The sequence below is a fragment of the Lagopus leucura genome, unplaced genomic scaffold, assembly GCF_019238085.1.
Source record: "Lagopus leucura isolate 7727_CA_CO unplaced genomic scaffold, USGS_WTPT01 Super-Scaffold_100017, whole genome shotgun sequence".
NCBI classification, from domain to species: Eukaryota; Metazoa; Chordata; class Aves; order Galliformes; family Phasianidae; genus Lagopus; species Lagopus leucura.
The window spans coordinates 11,299,645-11,320,186 of record NW_024962271.1 but is presented as its reverse complement, the minus strand read 5'-3'; the positions used below and the strand labels follow the sequence as shown (position 1 = coordinate 11,320,186).

Genomic DNA, 20,542 nt, shown 5'->3' with positions numbered 1-20,542 from the left:
AGCAGAAAGCAAAATTACAATTCAGCAGAAGTTCTTTATTGTTGTTATCACCATCTGCAAATCAACAACTAATGGCCTCTTTGAAGTGACAGGAGAGGCTCACAAAGAAACAACAAATGCTTGAAATTCTGGGTGACCAGATTTGCTAAGTTGATAGGCTTGAACTGGCTGTTCTTTCCTCTAATATAAATTGACCCAGATGTTGCAAAGCAAAGGAGGCTTTCCAATTGCATCACACATACAAAACCAAATAAAAATGCTTCAGGGATTTATTACATTCTGTCTTAGAGCCAAACCATTCAACTGATTCTCTAATCTGGACATGCCTGCTGTTCGATTCACCTCTGTCCCCACCACTGTTAGGAAGTGTGAGCACTGGGGGAAGCCTTGTGTCAAATACACACTTGTGTATCTGCTTCAGAAAGACAAGCAGCAGGTGTTGTAACTAGAGAGAATCTGGGGAGAAGAGGTGTTGGTAGGACACCTGGAGATAACTGCTGCTTTCCAAAACACAAATAATAGGGTCAGATCAGCCACTGGCTCCAGAATCTCAACTCCTTTTCCTGCTCAGCTTTGCAATTTTATTTATAGCAGAACTATTTCCTGTGAATGAATATCTGAAATACCATTCATTTATGAGACAGAAAAAAAGTCAGCTAGAGATTTATAGTTGTCCAAAAATTTAATTTCAGCAGTTTAAGTGGATGTTTGCAGATATGAGCAATGTATCTTCAATATAACAAATAGGACAAGAACTGCCTGTCATTCAGATACTTCACTTCAAAGACCACAAGATGCTCTGCTTTTTCATATACTCCATGTGACTGCAGTGATGTCAGCCTAAGACCGGAATTTGTTCTTACATCTTATATGAGTTGCTAAGTACAGGTTCCATTCTATATGGTAGCAAGTACTCAGTTTCCAGATTTCCAGGCGTTACTGGAAATTGCTCTTTGGCATGAACTGCTTTCCTGGTCTAGGGTCACACTATTCAGGACATTACAGAACTCAGTTCCTAGTGTCTGTGTCATACAGAGGTCTTCAGGTTCTTTGGTGAATGTCATAAGACTTGACCTACCTGGAAACTGTCTATAGAAACTATCAGCACAACACAATACAAGCACTGAAGACAGTGCACAATCAACCCTCAAAAAAACACTGTTGGGTTTGATCCAGCACATTAAGTAACACTGCACACAGCACTGTCTGTTGAAAACAGAATTAACAGAGAACCTGTTTTTTTTTCTTGTAATAAATTCCATCTGTCATCAAGATATTGAAGAAAAGCTATGCCAGTACTGCCACAGCCCTCCATTCTAATAGCTTTCTTGCATGCAAGATGGTGTTCAGCAATACAAATATACACAGCAAAGCAATTATACAGTGATGAGAGATGTGCTTCACTGTCAGAGAGAACTAAAAGTACGTCTGAGAATGGAGCCATCTGGCACCCAGCCGCACTGTGCTCTTCTGCTTGTGTATGGGAATATCCAGGCATGCATCAAGCATGCATCACACACAGTGTAACAATACACATTTCTGCTACTGATAAAGAGGGTAGATTTCAGCTGGATATAAGGGAAGTCTTCCACAGTGAGGGTGGTGAGGCACTGGAACAAGTTGCCTGGAGATGTGGTGAAAGCCTCATCCCTGGAGACTTTCAAGGCCAAGCTGCACCAGGCTCTCAGCAACCTGATCTAATCGTGGATGTCCCTGTTCACTGCAGGGGAGCTGGACTACATGATCTTTAAATGTCCCTTCCAACTAAGGATTCTGTGATTCTATGATATATATTTGTTTTTAATAAAAAAAAGGCATCTATTTAAGAATTGTGGAGTGTATGAAAGCTCTAAAATTCCCACACTGTACTGTCATTCTAATGGTAAGTATACAGCAACACAGTGGGTAAATGGAATAGAGTGGTGACAGAGTTCTGGGCAGAAAAATGCAGAGACATTTCCTGAAAGCCACACTCACAGATAACATACAGCTTAGAGCAGCCAGGGATAAATCAAGCAGGGAAGAAAGAGTGAGACAGAATGTGCATCCATAGTAAAATTAAGATGTTTAGAGGCTGGTGTGCATCATATTTTCCATGTTGCACTAAACCAAACAAACCAGGGTGGCATCAGGATATCCAACTCACAGAGCTGCCTGCCAGCTCTCTTCCACCACCATTTTCTAACCTCACATGCCAGGCAAGCTAGCTATGAATGTAGTTGCTTGATCTTGATACTTGCATCAGCCCTACGGGTGAAAACTTCTGCCTGTAGCTTCCAGCAGTTGAAAAATCTAACCCATTTATCTCCCACCTTCAGGATAAAAACATTCCTATCTTGAATATTAATCACATCTTGCCTAGAATTCCTAAGTGACTGAATTTGTGAAATGTGTGCACCTCTCACAAGTTCTCATTGCTGCTCTTGAGGGGAAGCTCCAGTGCTAATATCATGAGACAGTGATGAGGCTCAGCTTTCCTGACAGCAATTTAGCCAGAGTGCACCAATACCAATGCAGCACACACAGTGGCCAGACTCTTTGTCCTGTCGACATTTGATGAGATGGAACGAAAACTGTCAGATGTTGCCTGATGCTGCTCCACAAAGGTACACATTTGTGCACTCTAGGAAGCCTCCTACCACAAGGATGAGAAAGACAAATGCATCAGGGCCAAGCATCTACCCTAATATTTGATGCCTATGGATATGAATGAAGAGAGCCATTCCTAAACCATTTCCAAAAACAGGACTTTAAAGGTGGATAAGAGAGGGACTTGAAACTGAACGATGATTTTTGCAATAGATTATCAAAGAGTCCATTAAGTTTAAAGAGCAAATCTTTGTCAGTGGAAACCTAGGGATCACTTTTAGACTAGTAAGCAAAAACTTTCTGTTTACACTCAGTGCTCTTTATTTCATGAAAGATCTTGTACAGAGTTACTAACAGAAGTCATCTTTAATTCTGAAATTGAATCCAGCTGCCATTCACACAATGGAATAACTCATTAACATTTTTACTCTGTCCAGAAAAGGGAGGCACATTTTTGTTGTCATTTTTTAATAAAATTGAATGCTCTTTCTTCTGATAAATTTATCAAACTCAATACATTTTTTTTTATAAATATCCCTAAATCTAAGGAACGCCAGAATTGATTTTTATTTTGCAGCGGAAGAAACAAATACAAATGCAATATGATTACTATGGCATTTCTGTAAATATTCTTCTCTTCCTTAGCATGAAGTAGAAAGTCCTAAATGAAACTGATACTATACACTGAAATGACCTATTTGGAGCAACAGATCACACTAAAATGTATCAGAATCATCTGCATTTGTTTTATTTTCCTACCCATTAAAATACCCAGTTCAGAAAAGGAATAGCACACCTACATTTGACTGAGAGACAAACATTTTTCCTAGCTGTAAAAAATTTAACGCTTGAAAAATACATTGCAAATGACTAGCATATACTGTGAAGTTCAGTGCCAGAAAGAAGTCACAACAACAGGGAGACAGATATTCTTGCCAGCCTTGCAAAAGGCATGATTACACATTTTCAGAAGAAAAGGCCTGCTCAGGACTGGCATCCAAAATAATACTGTACATTCTGTTAGGAAAGAACTAAAAGTCCTTTTTTTTCTGATCTCTAGATGGCTGCAAGTGTACCCACAGCTGTTCAAAAAAGAAACTACTGTGCTTGTGCTCTACTGGAAATGGATGCATTCTGGGGAAACGGCTTTAAACTAAAAGAGGTTAGATTTAAGTCAGATGTTAGAAAGACATTTTTTACTCAGAGGGTGGTGAGGAGGAATAGGCTGCTCAGAGAGGTTGTGGATACCCCATCTCTGGTGGCACTCAAGACGAGGCTGAAGGGATTTTGAGCAGCCTGAACTAGCGCATGGCAGGGGGCTGGAACTGGATAATCTTTAAGGTCCTCTCCAACCCAAGCCATTCTGTGATTCTGTATAAGTCATGCAGGCTGGATTCCATTGAAAAACAACAAACAGGCATTTTTTCAAACAGGCATTTTTTCAAGTAGTGAAATGTCTTCTGAATTTCATGAATTAAAAAAAAAAAAAAAAAAAAAAAAAGGAATGAAATGAAATGGTCCTAGTCTTCCTTCAAGATTACAATAAATGTATTGGTTCTAAGTCAGCAGGCTAATTCTTACACAAGTGATACTTAATAACTAATTCCGTAAAGGAGCACCTGATATGGAAGTGGGGAAGCAGGGTTTGTGGCAAGTGGGAGTCAGCAGAGACAGCTACTCTGCTAAGAATGCTGAGATGAATTTTCTTCTACTGACTGCACAAACATACTCTGCCAGCAGGGCTGAGCCACACACAGCTGCTGTAACCAGAACTACTGCAGCAGAAGGGAGCATGAAGCTAGCAGCATGCTGGAAGCTCTGGATGTTGCATACCCAGTAGGACATGCCCTATGAAGACTGCTTTCTGCATACCTGAGTCTGTCTGCTCTTCAGCTACGAGCTCCATTTTCCCCTCATTCTGCTCAACATTTCAGTGCCAGCTCAAAGCTGCTTCCTTCAGGAGGAAAGGCAGTAGGAGAAGTGGTTATGATCCACTGAGCAAGAATGAGTCAAAAAAGCCTGGATCTAATTGAACTGACCAGTGAAAAAGATGGGCTGAAAGGAGAACGGGGACAGGCAGGAGCTGGCATCTATGAAGATGAAAAGATTTCAGGACACTTTTAGCCAGAAGGCTGTGTTGTATTGCTTAAAATTCACTAATAGGTACAGTATCTGCGGATAGCATCTAGAGAGACATTACATGTCCTCTGCGGAGCAGACAGAAGAAAAAACAAGAAAAGAACTTTTCCACTTAAAAGAAAGAAACCTAAAATGTAATCAAAACTTTGTTGCTGCTTTTTTGTACAAAGTATTCACACATTGAAACTATCAGCTGCCTGCTCCAGGGAGAAAAAACACTCTAATGCTGCTGCTTTAATATTTTTAAATAAATAAATACAAATTCATCAATAGTTGAAGATCCCTCAAAGCCACCCAGTTCCTCTCAGAAGGCTCATTTCTTTTCCCTTACCTGAGAGAAGCTCGTTGCTTCTTTTCAGAGCTTCTTAACTCTTCATTGGCTTTGCTTTCAGCCCTATGCCTTGCACTCTGCAAATCTGCCAGCAAGAAAAAAGACATTATTCTCACATTGCTGTCCTTCCTAATCAGTGTAACTAACATGCTACATGGCAAATACAGTTTTTCTAGTTCGTAGATCAAGATGTGATGCATCATTTCATAAAGCCTTCTTGCAAGTGCTTTTGCCCACAGGACATATTTTAAGCAGACATAACCTTGGCTGTAGGACATTAGTCAGGGTTGGGCTGAGGGCCATTTGGTTGGTTAAATGGAGCCACATTCACACTGATAAACTTGTCCCTCAGGAGGGCTTGGTAGTTTGGATTTCAATCTTGCACTAATGCATGACAAAGCTTTCCAGCAGTGCAAATTTTCTTACGTCTGCACTTGGATGTCTATATTAAAACCACGATATCGAGGCTCTTATCCTGGATAAGGTGCCCACATTTTCTACTGAAGTATTACACAAAACACTGTGAGAATTTTAATTTAGTACTACTTAACCTACTGAAGCAATTACGTTCATACAGCTATTATTAGAGTGAATCTAAGGTGAACAATCCATCATAGTATAAGCCATTTTATAACAGCATGCTCCTCCAGTACTGAAAAAATGTGTGCAATTTTTACACATTGACTCACGAAGTTCGGTTATGCTTAACTGTTTATTTTTATCCAGCAACAGTGATAGGTACTTGCAAAAAGACTTTTTATACCACACCTATTTTCACACAAACTGAACACTGTAATAATAGCACAGTTAGAGTGGCATAAATAGAAAAGGCCTTAAATCTGCCTTTCAGTATGCAAACACAATTACACAACACACACAATTTTTCCTCTTGTTGCTGCCAAGAGAAAAAACTCAATCGGAAGCAGAACCCTAATTAGCTTAGCATACATGGAAAGAAATGTAGGCAATTTTGTACCTAAGATCTTAAAACAGATTAATGGGGTTTGAAATAGCCACAGAATCATTTGCCTTAAATATTTATTTGTTTCCATTGACAAAATATGAAGATGAATGTTTAAGACCCCCTTAAATTTTTTCATCATTTTTTTCCCCGTTGTTGATCACACATCCTTACCAGTATGATTTAACAATATACTTTTCTTCTTCTGGCTGCCATCTGGTGCCACAGTAAGTTTCACTCGCAGAGTTTTACTGGAACTAGGAGAATGGTTTACTGATGCATCAACTACCTCATAGATGGTATGAAGCAAGCTGGTAATATCCTATGATGGATTGAAACACAGACAGATACAATATTGTGAATATTGTGAAAATTGTATGAATCCAACCTCAATATTCAAGACCAGTTTAGACCTGAGTCTTTTAAATGCTTAAATATCCTCAGAAGTCACTGAATTCAGAAGAACTGATCTTGCACAGAACCTTGCATAAAAGGATAAATTTTTCTCATCTGTTAGCACCCACTTTTTCCCAACAGAGACTGTAAAGGATCTGACAGACACAGAAGGAATGATTCAAGTTGATCCATACTCTTTCTTCATCAAATGGTTAAGATTTCTGAAAGAGGGCAAACCAGATTAAAACAATAACTAAAATACAAGGTATTCAAGTTTCCAAAACATGATATGAATGAATGAAATTGTGTTCTGCCTTTATTTTCTTTTGGTTTCAGTAGAACTCAGGGATAATTATTCATTCTGCAGTAAAAACTGAGTTCACTTGACCAAAACAAATGCAGCAATTGAAGAAAAATTTGGACATTTTTACATCCCCAGTAAATCTTACTACTTGCTTTTTTCTTCTTGCATGCCTAACTGGATGATTATATAGAGGAAAACTAGTAAGAGATGTGACAGAACTGTAAACTTCAGGTTTGGAAGCCGCCTGTCTGTTACTCAACCATATCTGTACTGTGACCTAGCTTTGCAAAATTTCTACCAGTTCTGAAGTTACAATTTTGAATAGCAGAGATTATCATTCCAGTCTATTACAGAACATTCTTGTGAACATCTTTGAAGGCAGTGAGGCATGAACAAATGCTGACATGTCCAGCTATATTGGAGTAAACACTAGCCATTTTCATTGTTTCAAACAGAAGAAACCCCCAGCAGAAACACCACTTTTGTAGCCAGAATATCACACAATCCTCATTATTTAACCAGGTTTGAAGGTGACACAGAAATACTAATTTCTGCTCACACAGTATTAAAGAAATACTAATTTATGGCCAGGACAAATGGTTTTACAGTAAACGATCTTCCAGCTCAATAGCCAGATGGAATAACTGAAGTACTAAGGACTGAGCAGCAGGCCTCAAACTGAAGTTGACCACTCACTACGTGAATCTCACAACCAAGCGTTATCAGTAGCCAATCATTAGTGAAATATGTATGATCATTAGTGAAATATGTATCTTGAGCAAAACATCTCATTTGCGAGAGATGTAGCTTAGATAAAGCGTTATGAGAATGTACAAACCTTTCCTTGTTTAGAAGTATAGTGTCAAGGCCTCCTAGCACAAAAACTTCCTTGGTTCCTCCTTAAGCCCTAGCCAGGATAGAGGTAGAATCCAAAAAAGGAGAATGAAAGAATGAAACCAGATGTTTCTGCCTAACTGTCCCATAAACTTGTTTGTTCAAAGACAGAAGCTGGACCTTCTTGTAGCAAAGTTGGAGACCTCACCTACGAGTGGACGCACTGCGTAGGACCTCCCAATTGCCAGGAAAGGCTCTCCAAATCCTCACTGCAACCAGGGCTCCCCAAAGGCTGCGGATCTGGATGATGGTAAGTATTAGGGCAACTGGCGATGTACCTTTTCTTAATCACTATAATTGACCTTGTAGAGTAATGGAGAGGTGCTCTACCTTGTTCTGTGTTATTCTTGCCATATCATTTCACTTGTTCTCATTGCTTTAAGCGAACGTAAAAATAAACATACTTCTTTAACTTGGTGTCTGTGACCTTTGTGCTGACCCCATCCATTGGCAGAACAATAACTAGATGCTTGAAGGTCCAGACTTTGTCTTAAGTTGTACGCTCTAGAATTTTTCTGCACTCAGAGAAATTTCTCCAGATGTATGAGTTGAAGACAACATATTCATAAAAAGCTGTATTTTTTTTTTCACCACGAATCTCTAAATGGGCTGTTACTGCCATACCAATAGTCACTTCCCGTTCCCTTGACAAGAATCACTGTCTAAAGTCTGAATGAGGAAGACTGCTCAGTGACAATCTAGCAGTCACGTCACAGCTCTTTAACAAATCTCACTCCTCACACATCCACCCTACTCTGAAATGTAACCAGACATCTAGATAGACGCAGTCATATCTGACAGCTAGCTAGAAGGGCTGAGTTTTTATTTCAGCTAAAGAAAAATGCAGCCAGTTAGGAACAGACAAACAAAATGCATGTCTTCTATATACTCTCCATAAATTATGTTTTAGAAACTTTTTGTTAGAATCCTACACCTCCACAAACCAAACCTCTTCTTTGGCAGAGCATTACAGCAGCACATTTATTGTTAATGGAGCTTCACACACTCAGCACCTTGGGGAAATGGAGCTTTTCCCATACATTCCTTAACAACTGTTGGTTAGCCAACAGGGCATCTTTCTATGCAAAACTATTATCGAGAGATTATTATCAACTCTTTCATCCACAACAACCTATTTCCCTCCCTTTTTTCAGTTACACCAGGTGTTTGTACAAGCTTATCATTTACTTTGTTTTTACTTCAATAGCAAAGCTGTCTTTACTCTCCACCCTTGTTTTTTGGTGATGAGGTTTAACTCACTAATTGGCACACAGTCTGTCGCTCTTGTTCTGTGAGGGTCTGTCAAGCCACTTGACTCAGCAGTTTTAAAAGCACTCCCAAATGCTGGCAATGAAGGCCAGATGCAGTACTTGTGTGACACATACTTGGCAAATCAGAAATATATGCACACACATCATATCAGGACAATTTGCACCTCACAGCCAAAAGGACATGGGTCAATCCAAATTAATGTCCAGGCACCCAGAAGTTTAAGAGGCTGCAAAAGGGATCAGGACACCTTGTGGCCATAGAGTCTGCTGCCTTAGCATGTCATTATGTGTTTAATACTTAGCTTCTTCCACAACAATCTGAACTGCTTTGCATTTTGGCACTGAATGAATGTGGTCGTTAGACTGGATATAAACCAAGATCGAGGTTAGGGATATCCATAAGTAACCACTTAATGCTTATGTTGATCTTCTGAATACCAACAATAACATTTTTATTATAGGATTCATTTACTTGTGGTCCTAGTTTGGGCTTGAGAGTCTTAGCAAACTGACAGTTCTGATTTGGTCAACAAACCTGCTTGGGTCATTCACTGTTCCACCATCTATCACAGTCCTGGCTGAGGAGGTACAAACTACAAGGCCACTTGAGCCTTGTGCTGCTTTCCAGTTGGTGCTTCAAATTCCTTAGGTGCTGATCTGGTAGGAATGAGTTTTGATCTGTGTCTGAAACTATCTTCTAGCCTTTTTTGGGCAACTAAAACGGTAATGGCATCTGCCAAATCACAGACCATTACAGTATGTTACAATAACTGTGTTTCACAGCTATGCCTGTATTTACCTCCGAAATAATTGTAATCTTCCAGAAGCCTCATGGCAGATGGGGGAGACTTATGCTCCTCTTGAAACCTGTCCCACTAAACATCATCTATATTTACATTTCCTAAAGAACTACTTAAACCCATGGATGAAGCTTTGACTTGTACCTGCCAGCTTGTGCATTTCACCATCGAGAAATTCAGTGCCAAGAATCAAGAATAAAGCCCAGTGAAATTTCCCTCCCGTCTGGCAGGCTGATCAACATGTCCCAGGATCATCTACCAAAGAATCCAAAGAACACGCTTTTCCACACAGCTTATCACCGTGCTTGCCAGTCACATGATTTTACAGCTACTTTCCTTAAGACCGTTCAGCACCTCCAGCACAAAGTTCCAGCCCACGTCTCAAACATCTGCATTTTTTACATGAAAAATAAATATTTTTTAGCGTTTCCCAAAAATATGGTTTTTGTGCCAAAATGTGCTTTTAAACAATTTCTACTTAAAAATCATCGTGGATTTATAATCTAGTATTTTAAACAGTAAAGAGAAATGAGAACAAGAAAGAAAGATCTCTCTCCTTTATAGGAAACCAATTGTATTTAGTGGGGCTGTGCTAATCCAAATGACTTCTGAAAGGTTGCAAGTGTGCAGTATTTCTGCTGGGATAGCTATTTTAATCAAGTAAGAAAGCTGAAACTGTGATAATTTTCCATAAAGAGAAAAACAAAGGCTTTTTGGGTAGTATCCAAACAACTAGCAAATGGCATATTCAGATTTAATTGTGTCTTGCTTATTGAGCACCACAGTTGGTTTTTCCAGGGCTGAAAGGTTTAACAGTGTTAAATCTTTGTTTCTCAATCTAGTTTTTTCAAGCAGCTACTAACAACAATGCATATTAAAGAGAGAAACTTTAATAGATAGCTTGAAATTCTTTAGATTTCAACTAGAAATACAAAGAAACATACAGTAAAGGCCACACATGTATTGATGCACTCACACATTTTTCTGCAGAATTCTTTACTGATCTCCACTAGGAGATTAACAGGAATTTAGAAACTTCAGAGAAACTAGTGGGTCAACAGAAAGAACAAGAGCAAATTATATTTAAGTATTCTTCCTTCCTTATACAAGTCAAGTTGTTTAGCAAGTCCTGATTCCCAGTTTTCTTTTTTTGCTTCTAATTGCCACTGCTAGTCCAGTGTTGCCTTTGACTCAATTCAAAATGAAAACAGAAAGCATTTTTTCTTAACATTTCTCTCTTGTGCAAATCCACCAATTTAAGGGGCTGAAATGATGACCCCTCAAATACAGATAGACATGACTCCTCTAACTGTTGGTCCAATTGTTGCTTTTTTATCATGAGTTAATGCAATGGTCACAGAGAGAAAAACAGCTAATTTCAAATGAAGGGTCAAGGTGACAAATGCTAGCCCCAGAAAAGCCAGTATCCTTCCCCAGGTCAAAGATTCGGTGCTAAGTTCTGAATGCAGAAAATACCTCATGCTTTTTCACTCATAGGAAGATACAAGCAAAAATAACTAAGAACAAAAAAAAGAAAAAGCAAAAAAAAAAAAAGGAAAGAAACAGAAGAGAAAAGAAAATGGCATTTAGTGTAAAATACAAAGAACATTTTCAGCCTTAAAAATGTATGAAGAGAAACATCAATATCAGTTCATTACCTTTCCTTCAGAAAAAAGAAAAGTACAAATGTCTTATCTGTACCTTCTTTGTAGTCTGATTTTTACATACAGCAGGATGTTTTTGTTGCAACATCAGCTTTGTTTGATCATGTAAATTTTTGAATCGTCCTTATTTGGGCCTGAAAGGAGCTTCACTTGCTATCTATTGAACAACTAGTCTAGAATAAATTCACACATTTTTTGAATTTTTCCTTTTCACTCCAGACGAGCAACTTTTTTGGAGTGCTTATGGCTGCAGCTATTCACAAAGCAATGATATTTTCCAAGAAAGAACCAACTGCAAAAAAAATGCTCCATGTTTATGAAGTATAATTACACGCACAGAGCTCAGCATAAAACCTCATGGATCAAAACACATTAGTTCAATTATCCAAGTTTCAAGTCCGATTACAAATATCCATATGAAGATAATTATAGTGCAGCTGTCAGTTCTAAAAAGACCTGCGGTACATAATGAATTGTCCTCTTATGGTCTATGGAATGAAGGGAAACGTTATTAGCCAACTTTTGTCATATACAGACTAGAATAGGAAAAATGATCTCTTAGTACACCAAAAGGACTGAAAAATGATCATCTTCTAAGACAGAAAAAACACTGTTTTGAGAACAGAAACTACTGCTGATTTTCTAATTTGCCGTCCCAATAATTATGTTTCCACGGCTGTGTCCCTCCAAGAAGTGTGACTAGATGTGGGTTTCTAATTAGAAAGACTAGGGAATAAATCAGAAAACTCTAGAAGGAAATTAAAGCAGTATTAAGTTCTGAAAATGTTAAGATCCAGAATAAATTTCACTAAGATGGAATTTGAATGCTCTTGTCGTGGTGTAAAACCCAAGGGAAACTTTATCCAGTAACTGAATCCATCCCTTATTTACAATTTTCAAACGTTTTCACGAATAAGGCACGCAGTCCACTTGCAATATCGCACCCCACCTACGTGTCTCTTACAAACTTCATTTTACACCATGTATCCTTTAGAAACTCTCTGGACATGAATTCCAAGGTTTTAAACAACACATTTGAATCAAATGAAGTGGATGTGGGCAGACAAGTCACTTCCTTCTCCGGTGCCTCACTTTTCCAAGAAGAAAAACAAGGATGATAACACCTATCTCACTTTTTAAAGCACATCAAGATCTACAGATAGAAAACTAACAAGAAATTTCATCTCACTATTTAATCCCATCATAAATCCAGGAGACAGTCCAGTGAAATTTTCCAAGATGGGAGAAGGACCACACTAATCTTTTCTCAAAGGAACACTGGACCTTTGTTTAGAAAAGCTGACCAGCTTTGAAAGCATTTTCATCAGCTCACTGAATGGCATTGCTACAACTCAGTTCTCTTCCTCAGACTGTCCGTTCTGTTGCTGATCCAGCAATGAGCCTTGCACACTTAACTCAAAGCATGTGTCCCATTCACTTTAATTGAAACTGTTCACATTTTTAGCATTCACCATTGTTAAGCCCTTTGCCGGATCAGGAGCAGAACTGTTTAACAGACCACAGGATCAAGTTCTGCTATGTTGAGTGTCGGTGTCTCAGAACCTAATAGAACAAGCAATTCTATATCATATGAAGAGACAGAAACTGCTCTTTTGTGGATGAGATGCTATCATGAGTCACTCTTGCATAAACAACTCTTAAATCACATCTGGATTCAACAAAGGAAAATCAACCAAGATCTTTTCTACAAATGACAAAAGTAGTACATAACAACTGGAAAACTGCAATGGTGCATACTATTAATTACTATCTTCAGTCACATGAAAACAATTGAAAATTATCAACCTAGTTGGACCCTTGGTTAAAGGAATTTTCTTTTTGGCACAGGTTCTAGCAACCTCCAGACCTCAGCATGGTATAATTTTCAATCTCTGCACAGATTTTGTTTCAGTTAAGCTGCAGCCTGCTCTTGACCAGGGAGAAGCAGAATTTGGCTGTAACATATTCTGTAAGTACAGTCAAATTAAGCCCTTTGGTGTACCACATAATCACAAATAATTATTGTATGCATACTTAAAAGCATATTCTCATTATGTTCAGCACACGGAACTCCCACTAATGTTAATGGGAATTCCATGCCTGAATGTAAAAGACACCCATGTGTGTGGGTTTTGGCTCTGCTGTGTTTTGTGTTTCTTCCCCTTTCTTGACAGTTCAGGGAGATGACTTAGCCTTGGGTCTCAAAGGATCGCAGTTCAATCTGCCACTAGGTTCACGTGAGACTTCAGGCAAGTTACTTAACTCCTCTGCTGTCAGTTCCATACATTAACAAAGACAAAACCTTTTTTCCTTTTTTTTCCTCCTTTCTCTTTGCCCCCCTCTCTCTCACTATAGCTTATGTTCTCACTGAAAACTGGAGTTGGTCTGCAACATTGTTTCTGTTTATTGTCTTGTATGAGGGACACAGATTTTACTTGACCATTCAAACCACTATCACAGTAGAGACAACAAAAAGCTAGAAATGATGCTCACGCACACGTTAAAAACCTTGAACCACTGTATTTAGCTATTTATTCATAAATGTCAGAAAAGATTTGCTTTAGTCTTCTAGGCTTTTAGATTTCTGCCCTTTACTTCGTGATCTAATGTCAGTAGAAGTAGGGGGGTTGGACTCGATGATCTCTGGAGGTCCCTTCCAACCCCTACAATTCTGTGATTCTGTGATTCTGTGATACACTTTCTGTATTACCCCACTCCTTTCAATCATTTCTTAGTAATTGTCATAGATTCCAGCACACATGTGCCCACAAAGACAAACTGTCAATTTTCAGCTGATTGCTTAAAGGCCTGGGAGCCAGTAAACAGGTTGCAACAAAAACCAATGACAGCACAATATGGAAAATCTCAATAAAACACACTCTTCTAGAAGTTTCATTCAGCCTGGATGGGAAAAAGACCATACTCTAATCTACACAAACTTTTATGTGGCCTCTTATTTTCTCATGACATACAACTTGAAGACATCCTGATAATACAAAAATACACACAGGTCTGCTTTGATAGGCATTCATCCACTATGGAACTGCAGCAAGTATCATCAACGCTATTTATACTTGGAAAGAGAAAGCAAAGATCAGCCTAACATTCATGAAAACAACAGAACAGTATAGTCAGTCCTACTGGAAAGAATTTCAGAAAGCAACCTTGCTATTTGGTTAGCTTAACTCTGAAAAGCAGGATAGAAGCCAGAACAATATACATTTGCAGGGGTTTATTTTGACAGTGTGTTTAGTTGTTCAGTTGCTTCAGATATTTTTCCCCTCCAAATGCCAGCACTATTTTTTAAAAGGCTAATCCCAGATATTAAACAACAACCAGCTTCAGAAGTGGTACAGTTCATCTTAAAACAGTAAGCTACTGGTGGGATTGTTCCTAGGAGGGAAAGGTCCAAGGAAACTGCTGTTTAAGTTGGCAGGATGCTTCTGTTTCATAGAAGAAAAAATGTTCCTGTTATAAAACACTTCTCTTGCTAGCAAATGCTGCACACAAAGGGGCAGCTGTACTGTGCTTACCTCACGTGTGACTCTTCCGTTGTTATCAAAGTCATACAGTGTGAAGGTCCATTCTTGCCTGTTATCTTCCTCTACAGACACATCACATTGCAATTCCTAAGAAGCAAAGAGCAGCTGATTACCTGAAGCAAAAGGCCTGTTTGCAGAGGAGACTGTAGAAGGAGGCTACTTGCTTTCTTCCTTCCTCCCTTCCTCTCTCATGGGAGGAAGCTTTCAGGATATGTCCCAGAGAGTTCTCTGACCACCACACAGAAGAAATCTCATCATAATAATATGATAATCTTAACTCCTTTAGGCTAGGCTTCCAGCAATCTGCAAGATACTACTTTCTACTTCAGTGCAGAAAACACAAAGAAAGAAAACTGGTCCCTGAAGCTGTTAGAATATAATAAGGTTTCTCACTGAAAAGTGAGAAAGAAAACTCTGCTTAAGTCAGGAAGAGAAAGACAACAGAAGCAGTCACAGTATGATGTAGGACACCACAGCCCCAGGAGCGGTCATTAATACAAAAAGGCACAAATCCCCACCAGTGAGACCCGTCAGATGCCTGACACCCAAAGGCCACCAGCTGGTGCAGCCCAGCATGGTGCCACGAAGCTCCTGAAGCAGAGCCTGCCCAGGGGCTGGCAGGTAGCAGCAAGCCGGGAGCCTGGCCCTTACTGAGCCGCGCTTCTGCTGGTGAGCATGACTTGGGGAAAGCCTGAACGAATCAATTTGTTCAAGGAAAATAATCCCCAAACCAAAACCAAGCCTTCAGTCAAGAACAAAGGATGCACTTTGACTGACTTTGGTCACCTGGGTGCAAAGGGTTTGCTTTCTCTCAAGACATGTGCAATTAGAATTATCCAGAGCCACAACAATACAATACAAAAAAAGTTACAGTGCAATTAAAATGAAAGCTGCTGTATACAAGTAAAATAAACAGCTCCGAATAGCTTCAGCATGACAGAGCTCAAAATACCTGGTTGATCTTCTGACTTGAAACCAATTCCCTACAGCAGTTACCCGTCTCCCTGTCCCCTGCTGAGTTCAAAGGCAGTCTCCTCTCCGTTGTAACAAGCCCGGCTGAAAGCTGCCAAGTGCCCCACACTCTACTGTGGAAACACCGTTTCGTATTACACAAACATTTCCAGCAACTTTAAAAGCCAAATCGCGTTCACCTCACATTTAGACCTCTTGTCTCAGCACTCGTGTTTCAGATTCTTTTACACCTTTCAAACATTTACCAATCTCATAGCCCCTAGCTTACATAGTTAGAAAACTTTCATTTCTAGAACAAGGGGAAAAAATATCAATACTTGGTTCCTTGCCACAGATTAATCCTTCTCTGTCCCACATTGCCTAACATAACATCTTTATGTGAGGATGTGCTCTGCTTAGTTAAGAGCCATGGCAATCTTCCCTGCATTAGTCATGGAGCCTGGTACCAAGTGCTAACCTTTATGGCATGCCAAGAACTACTTGGGAACAAACACAGACTTTGCCGGAATGGTGCAGTTCCAGCTATACTGGCACCAACCATGTTGACAGGTGTCCTCCAGTGTTCAAATATCAAGGCACTGTTAATTGCAATTTATCATGCCTTTCCTGTCTGCAACTGTCTGCTATTCAAAGGAGAATATAAAGTGTGCCTACAAAAAAAGTTATCGCTTTGCAAAAAAAAGGCAGGAAAGTCACCTCCCCCCAGAAGGCACACCAGCACTCGCAATAGCTGAGCTGCCTCCTTTTAATCAGCCTAAAACAGTAAAAATAAATTGTACCAGACTACTAAGCCTGCTCTGGAGAAGGAAATGAGCACCCAGCCATGCTGCAAGGTGGCTGCGTGGTCTTTTAAATAACAATTGAGGAACGCAAAGCTCATTACTGTGACAGGCTGACAGCACTGAAAGGTAGAAATCTGCCATGTCTGCTGGAGCGCAGAGAGATGAAAACTCGTGCTGTTTCTTGCCAGTACCAGAGTATCTTTCTGCTCACCGAGACAGACAACCCTCTAGCTGGATGACAGCACGTTTCAATACTCATATTTATTAAATTGCTCCCTATACAAACAAAACCTGCCAACTGCTCACAATGTCTGGCAGTTTTTGTATGTCTGCAAGAAAACAGACCATCCGACTTATTGCCCCCAGGATCCTTCTCCTCCTGCCATCTGATCAGGTAGATATCCACTGGAGCACGAGGGTCTTTTCACTTCTGAGCCCAGCCACAGGAGGCTGATGGATAAGGAAGCTTTCACAAATATCTTCCACATCAAGAAGATTCAACCAAGTGCAACAGTCCACACAAGTCAATCTCATAAGATCTCATAACACAGGAGGTGGCATAATAAATTGCTTCTAAAAGGATTGCAGATAGAGGATCAACACGAACACCTCTTTTTACTGTACATTTCAGAGCCTACCAAGGAATCATCATATTCCATTTAAACCTGGAAATAAAACATAGTAATCTAAAAGGCCAATATCACCAACAGTAAGACACTGAGAATTGTACCATCTATACTGCACCCTTTACCTATTATCATTGGAAAGAGCTATCTATATACATGCACTGTTTGATCTACAAGCTATTTTTCTACCTTAATTATGTCACTACAGTGAAACTTTAGAATACAGAACTTACTTCAAATTTTAGTTGCTTCTTGGAACCTGTGCGTGTGTCACTTTCTTTTTCTGCTTTCTTTTCATCTCCACTGCAAACTCCATCTGTCTTCTCTGGAGGCAAAGCCACTGCAAAAAATATATTTAAGAAAAAAACTTTTGTAAGGAAATGTCAAAGCAGTCATATTTGCAAATTTGTCATCATATATAGGGTGAAATTGATTTCAGCAAACCTGTGTGAGAGGATCATTATACTTGATTTGCTTTTGTGTTCACTTCACATCTAGGATTATTTCAGCAGACAATCTAGCAACAGCTTTTGGTACACAGACAGTCCTACAAATATCACTAGAGTCACAGGAGGTTCAAACAGAGTATTATGAAAATGTAAGTCAGCAGAACTGTTATTGTAAATAAGTTGAATAATTTTGCAAAATATTCTAAGTATGTGACATGTTGCCAGACACATTGCATTCACCAGCAGTGACTGGAGTAGTGAAGCTGAAATGAAGTCCTCTTTCCGCTCCAGTTTCCCTCTTCAAATACACATGAACCTTAAAAGGTAACTATAACCTGCCAAAATGGTTAAAGCTGTGGCTTCTTCAAAAATATGTATGAAAAAGCACATTCTGAGTTAAAACTTTCACACTTACGTGATTTGGTAGTACTCATAAAAAGCATCAAAATATTATCAGCTATCAGACACATATCACAGCGTATCAGCAGGACACATCCACTTCTCAAGCAGATTAAGAGACAAATGTCCAGGAACTTGGTAGCTGTACCTTTGCACCTACAGAGGAACTTGGCCCTGCACATGATGAAATTCAATCTGAAGAAAATTAATTCTGTATACATTAGAGTTATGAGAATATACACAGATTTTCAACCCTACTCTGGATCTTTTTAGATATATTTTTTTACATCCATATACTTCTGCCAACAGTGCTATGGCCATACCTCATTAAGCACAGCAGTAATTCTTCTTTCTCCCCTCCAAATAAATTAGAGGGGACTGATAGACTGTGGACCTGCAAGTCAGTACTTTTCTCTTGTGCTGCAGCTCTTGCATGCAAAAAAACCCCTTCAAATTAACCTTCCCTTAAGATTATACTCTCAGAAATTCCAAAAGCTAGCATTTCTGCCTCAGCAGTCAGACTGCCACACTGCAGACATGGACTGCATTATACACGTACTCACACACTGATAGGCTTTTTTTTCTATTCCACGTTTGGTTTCTCTACACCAAACACAGCTAACCGGGAGGGTCAGCTGAAGAAAAAGAAAGTTCACATCATGACAGTTTGTTTCCTTGCCCACTTGATTTGGTACTATCAGATGAGCAGAGATTGTTTATTATGAGGTTTTTGTAGAGTGCTTACCGAAATGAAGGCACATACGATAAACATTATGTGCATACAGAACTCCGGAGTATATCTGAAGGACCACATGTTTTATAATCACTCTGCCCATAAATGCAACTCCAGATTCCTGGAAATTCCTAGCTATCCCCCCATCCCCCCCCAAACACACACACACCAACAACACCGCAGAACAAATACAAAAGGACGTTTGGTTATCTCTCCTAAGTCAGTGTTTTTATTCTAAGAACTCTGGGAAATGAAGATGTAACGCGGGCATTCATAACTAGCAGTTATATAACAGTGGCTCTTCCTTTCATTAAATGCGTGCTGGGATTTTGAGTGGCTGCTTTGTATCAATGACCAACTCCCCACATGGAAAGATTTAACTAACCTAACCGAAACACTTGCATGGGGAACTTTTACAGTCTCTCACAATCTGGCTCTAGTGAATGTGAAATAAATGAAAGCAAGTCTGGTTTGACCCTTAGCTTTGTTGGAACACTGGACAACCAATTGAAGAAAAAAATCCACCTCACCACAATTACCTTTAAGTGTACAAGGATATACATAATGTTCAAAAGACTTCTACCGGGGTCTTTTATCTATCAAGGGACAAGCATCTGAAATCTCAGCATCTCAGACTTTGGGCTAAGAGAACTGAGGAGCAGATCCTGCACAAGGTGACTGTTCCTTGCCCCAGTGCTCTGTTTATATATGGATTTTTGCTGTTGAAGCATCTTACAGAGCAGTCACAACTACTCTTTTGTGCTGCACTGAAAGCCACCTGCGTGTGCATGGAGCACCAGAGCTCTCCAGGCCATGGGGTTTTTCAGAGAGAAACGATGCCAAGGGCACAGAGTTACCTTCTGGCTTCAGAGCAGCCCTTTCACTGGCAAGTTTAATAAACCTTCTGGATGTACAGTATGCGTGTTCAGATAGGAAGCTTTCACTTTAATGTATAATTTATGTAACAGAGGAAAAATGTGCTCTGACAAATTAGTCTTCTCAAAAAACAAGAGTTCAACTATTGGGAAAGGAAGAAGATACTTCTTGCAGTACGCTCCTTGAGAGAGTTTAAATACTGTATGCCAGAAATTATCCTCTTTGAGCTTTGCTGACCTTTGATCTGAAGAACTCATTGGCCTTGCTGCTCCAGGGAATTATCCTTTGAAATCAGTTATTCATTTTGGAGCTCAGATGAAATAGGGAAATCTGGTGATCTCATCCTGATGTCAAGTTTCATTCAGCATAGAAAAATGAAGTCTAAATGAGGAAATTTTAAAGGAGAATATGGAGGTATTAAAGTAATATTTATGAGTGATCAAATAATGTGTCTGCCTGCATATCCTTGTGTGCCGTATCCAAATCCAATGAACATATAAAAAATATATAGATTAGAATACGCCTGTTTTGTCCAAGAAGCAAAAATACTTGGTATTTTGCCTCTATACTTAGTTTCAACTATTAACATGCTCTCAGTTTCATGAAGGATACAAACACATGCTGAACCTACTTATAAATGAAATGAGAATGTCTTCCTGGGACAGTTGAAACTGGCAGTCTTTAAACAGAGATCCACCAGTGAGCTGCATGCCAAGGTTCAGCTGTATTCACAATGTGAACTTCCTTTCAGCTCTGCCAATGATATCAAATGAGACCAGACAAGATTGCTATCTCGAAGGAGCATGGAGGATTA

At 39.4% G+C, this 20,542-nt stretch overlaps 1 protein-coding gene across 1 annotated transcript in view; it reads right to left on the bottom strand.

Moving 5' to 3' along the window:
• The window catches only part of NKD1 (NKD inhibitor of WNT signaling pathway 1), a 105,425-nt gene that overhangs the window by 4,732 nt on the left and 80,151 nt on the right, over nucleotides 1-20,542 (bottom strand). Inside the window, exons 5-8 of the mRNA XM_042877242.1 lie at nucleotides 17,505-17,611; nucleotides 14,883-14,978; nucleotides 6,195-6,342; nucleotides 5,060-5,144 (exon numbers count right to left, since the gene is read on the bottom strand). Coding sequence (XP_042733176.1) covers nucleotides 5,060-5,144; nucleotides 6,195-6,342; nucleotides 14,883-14,978; nucleotides 17,505-17,611 — 436 coding nt within the window. The remainder of the gene's footprint in view (nucleotides 1-5,059; nucleotides 5,145-6,194; nucleotides 6,343-14,882; nucleotides 14,979-17,504; nucleotides 17,612-20,542) is intronic.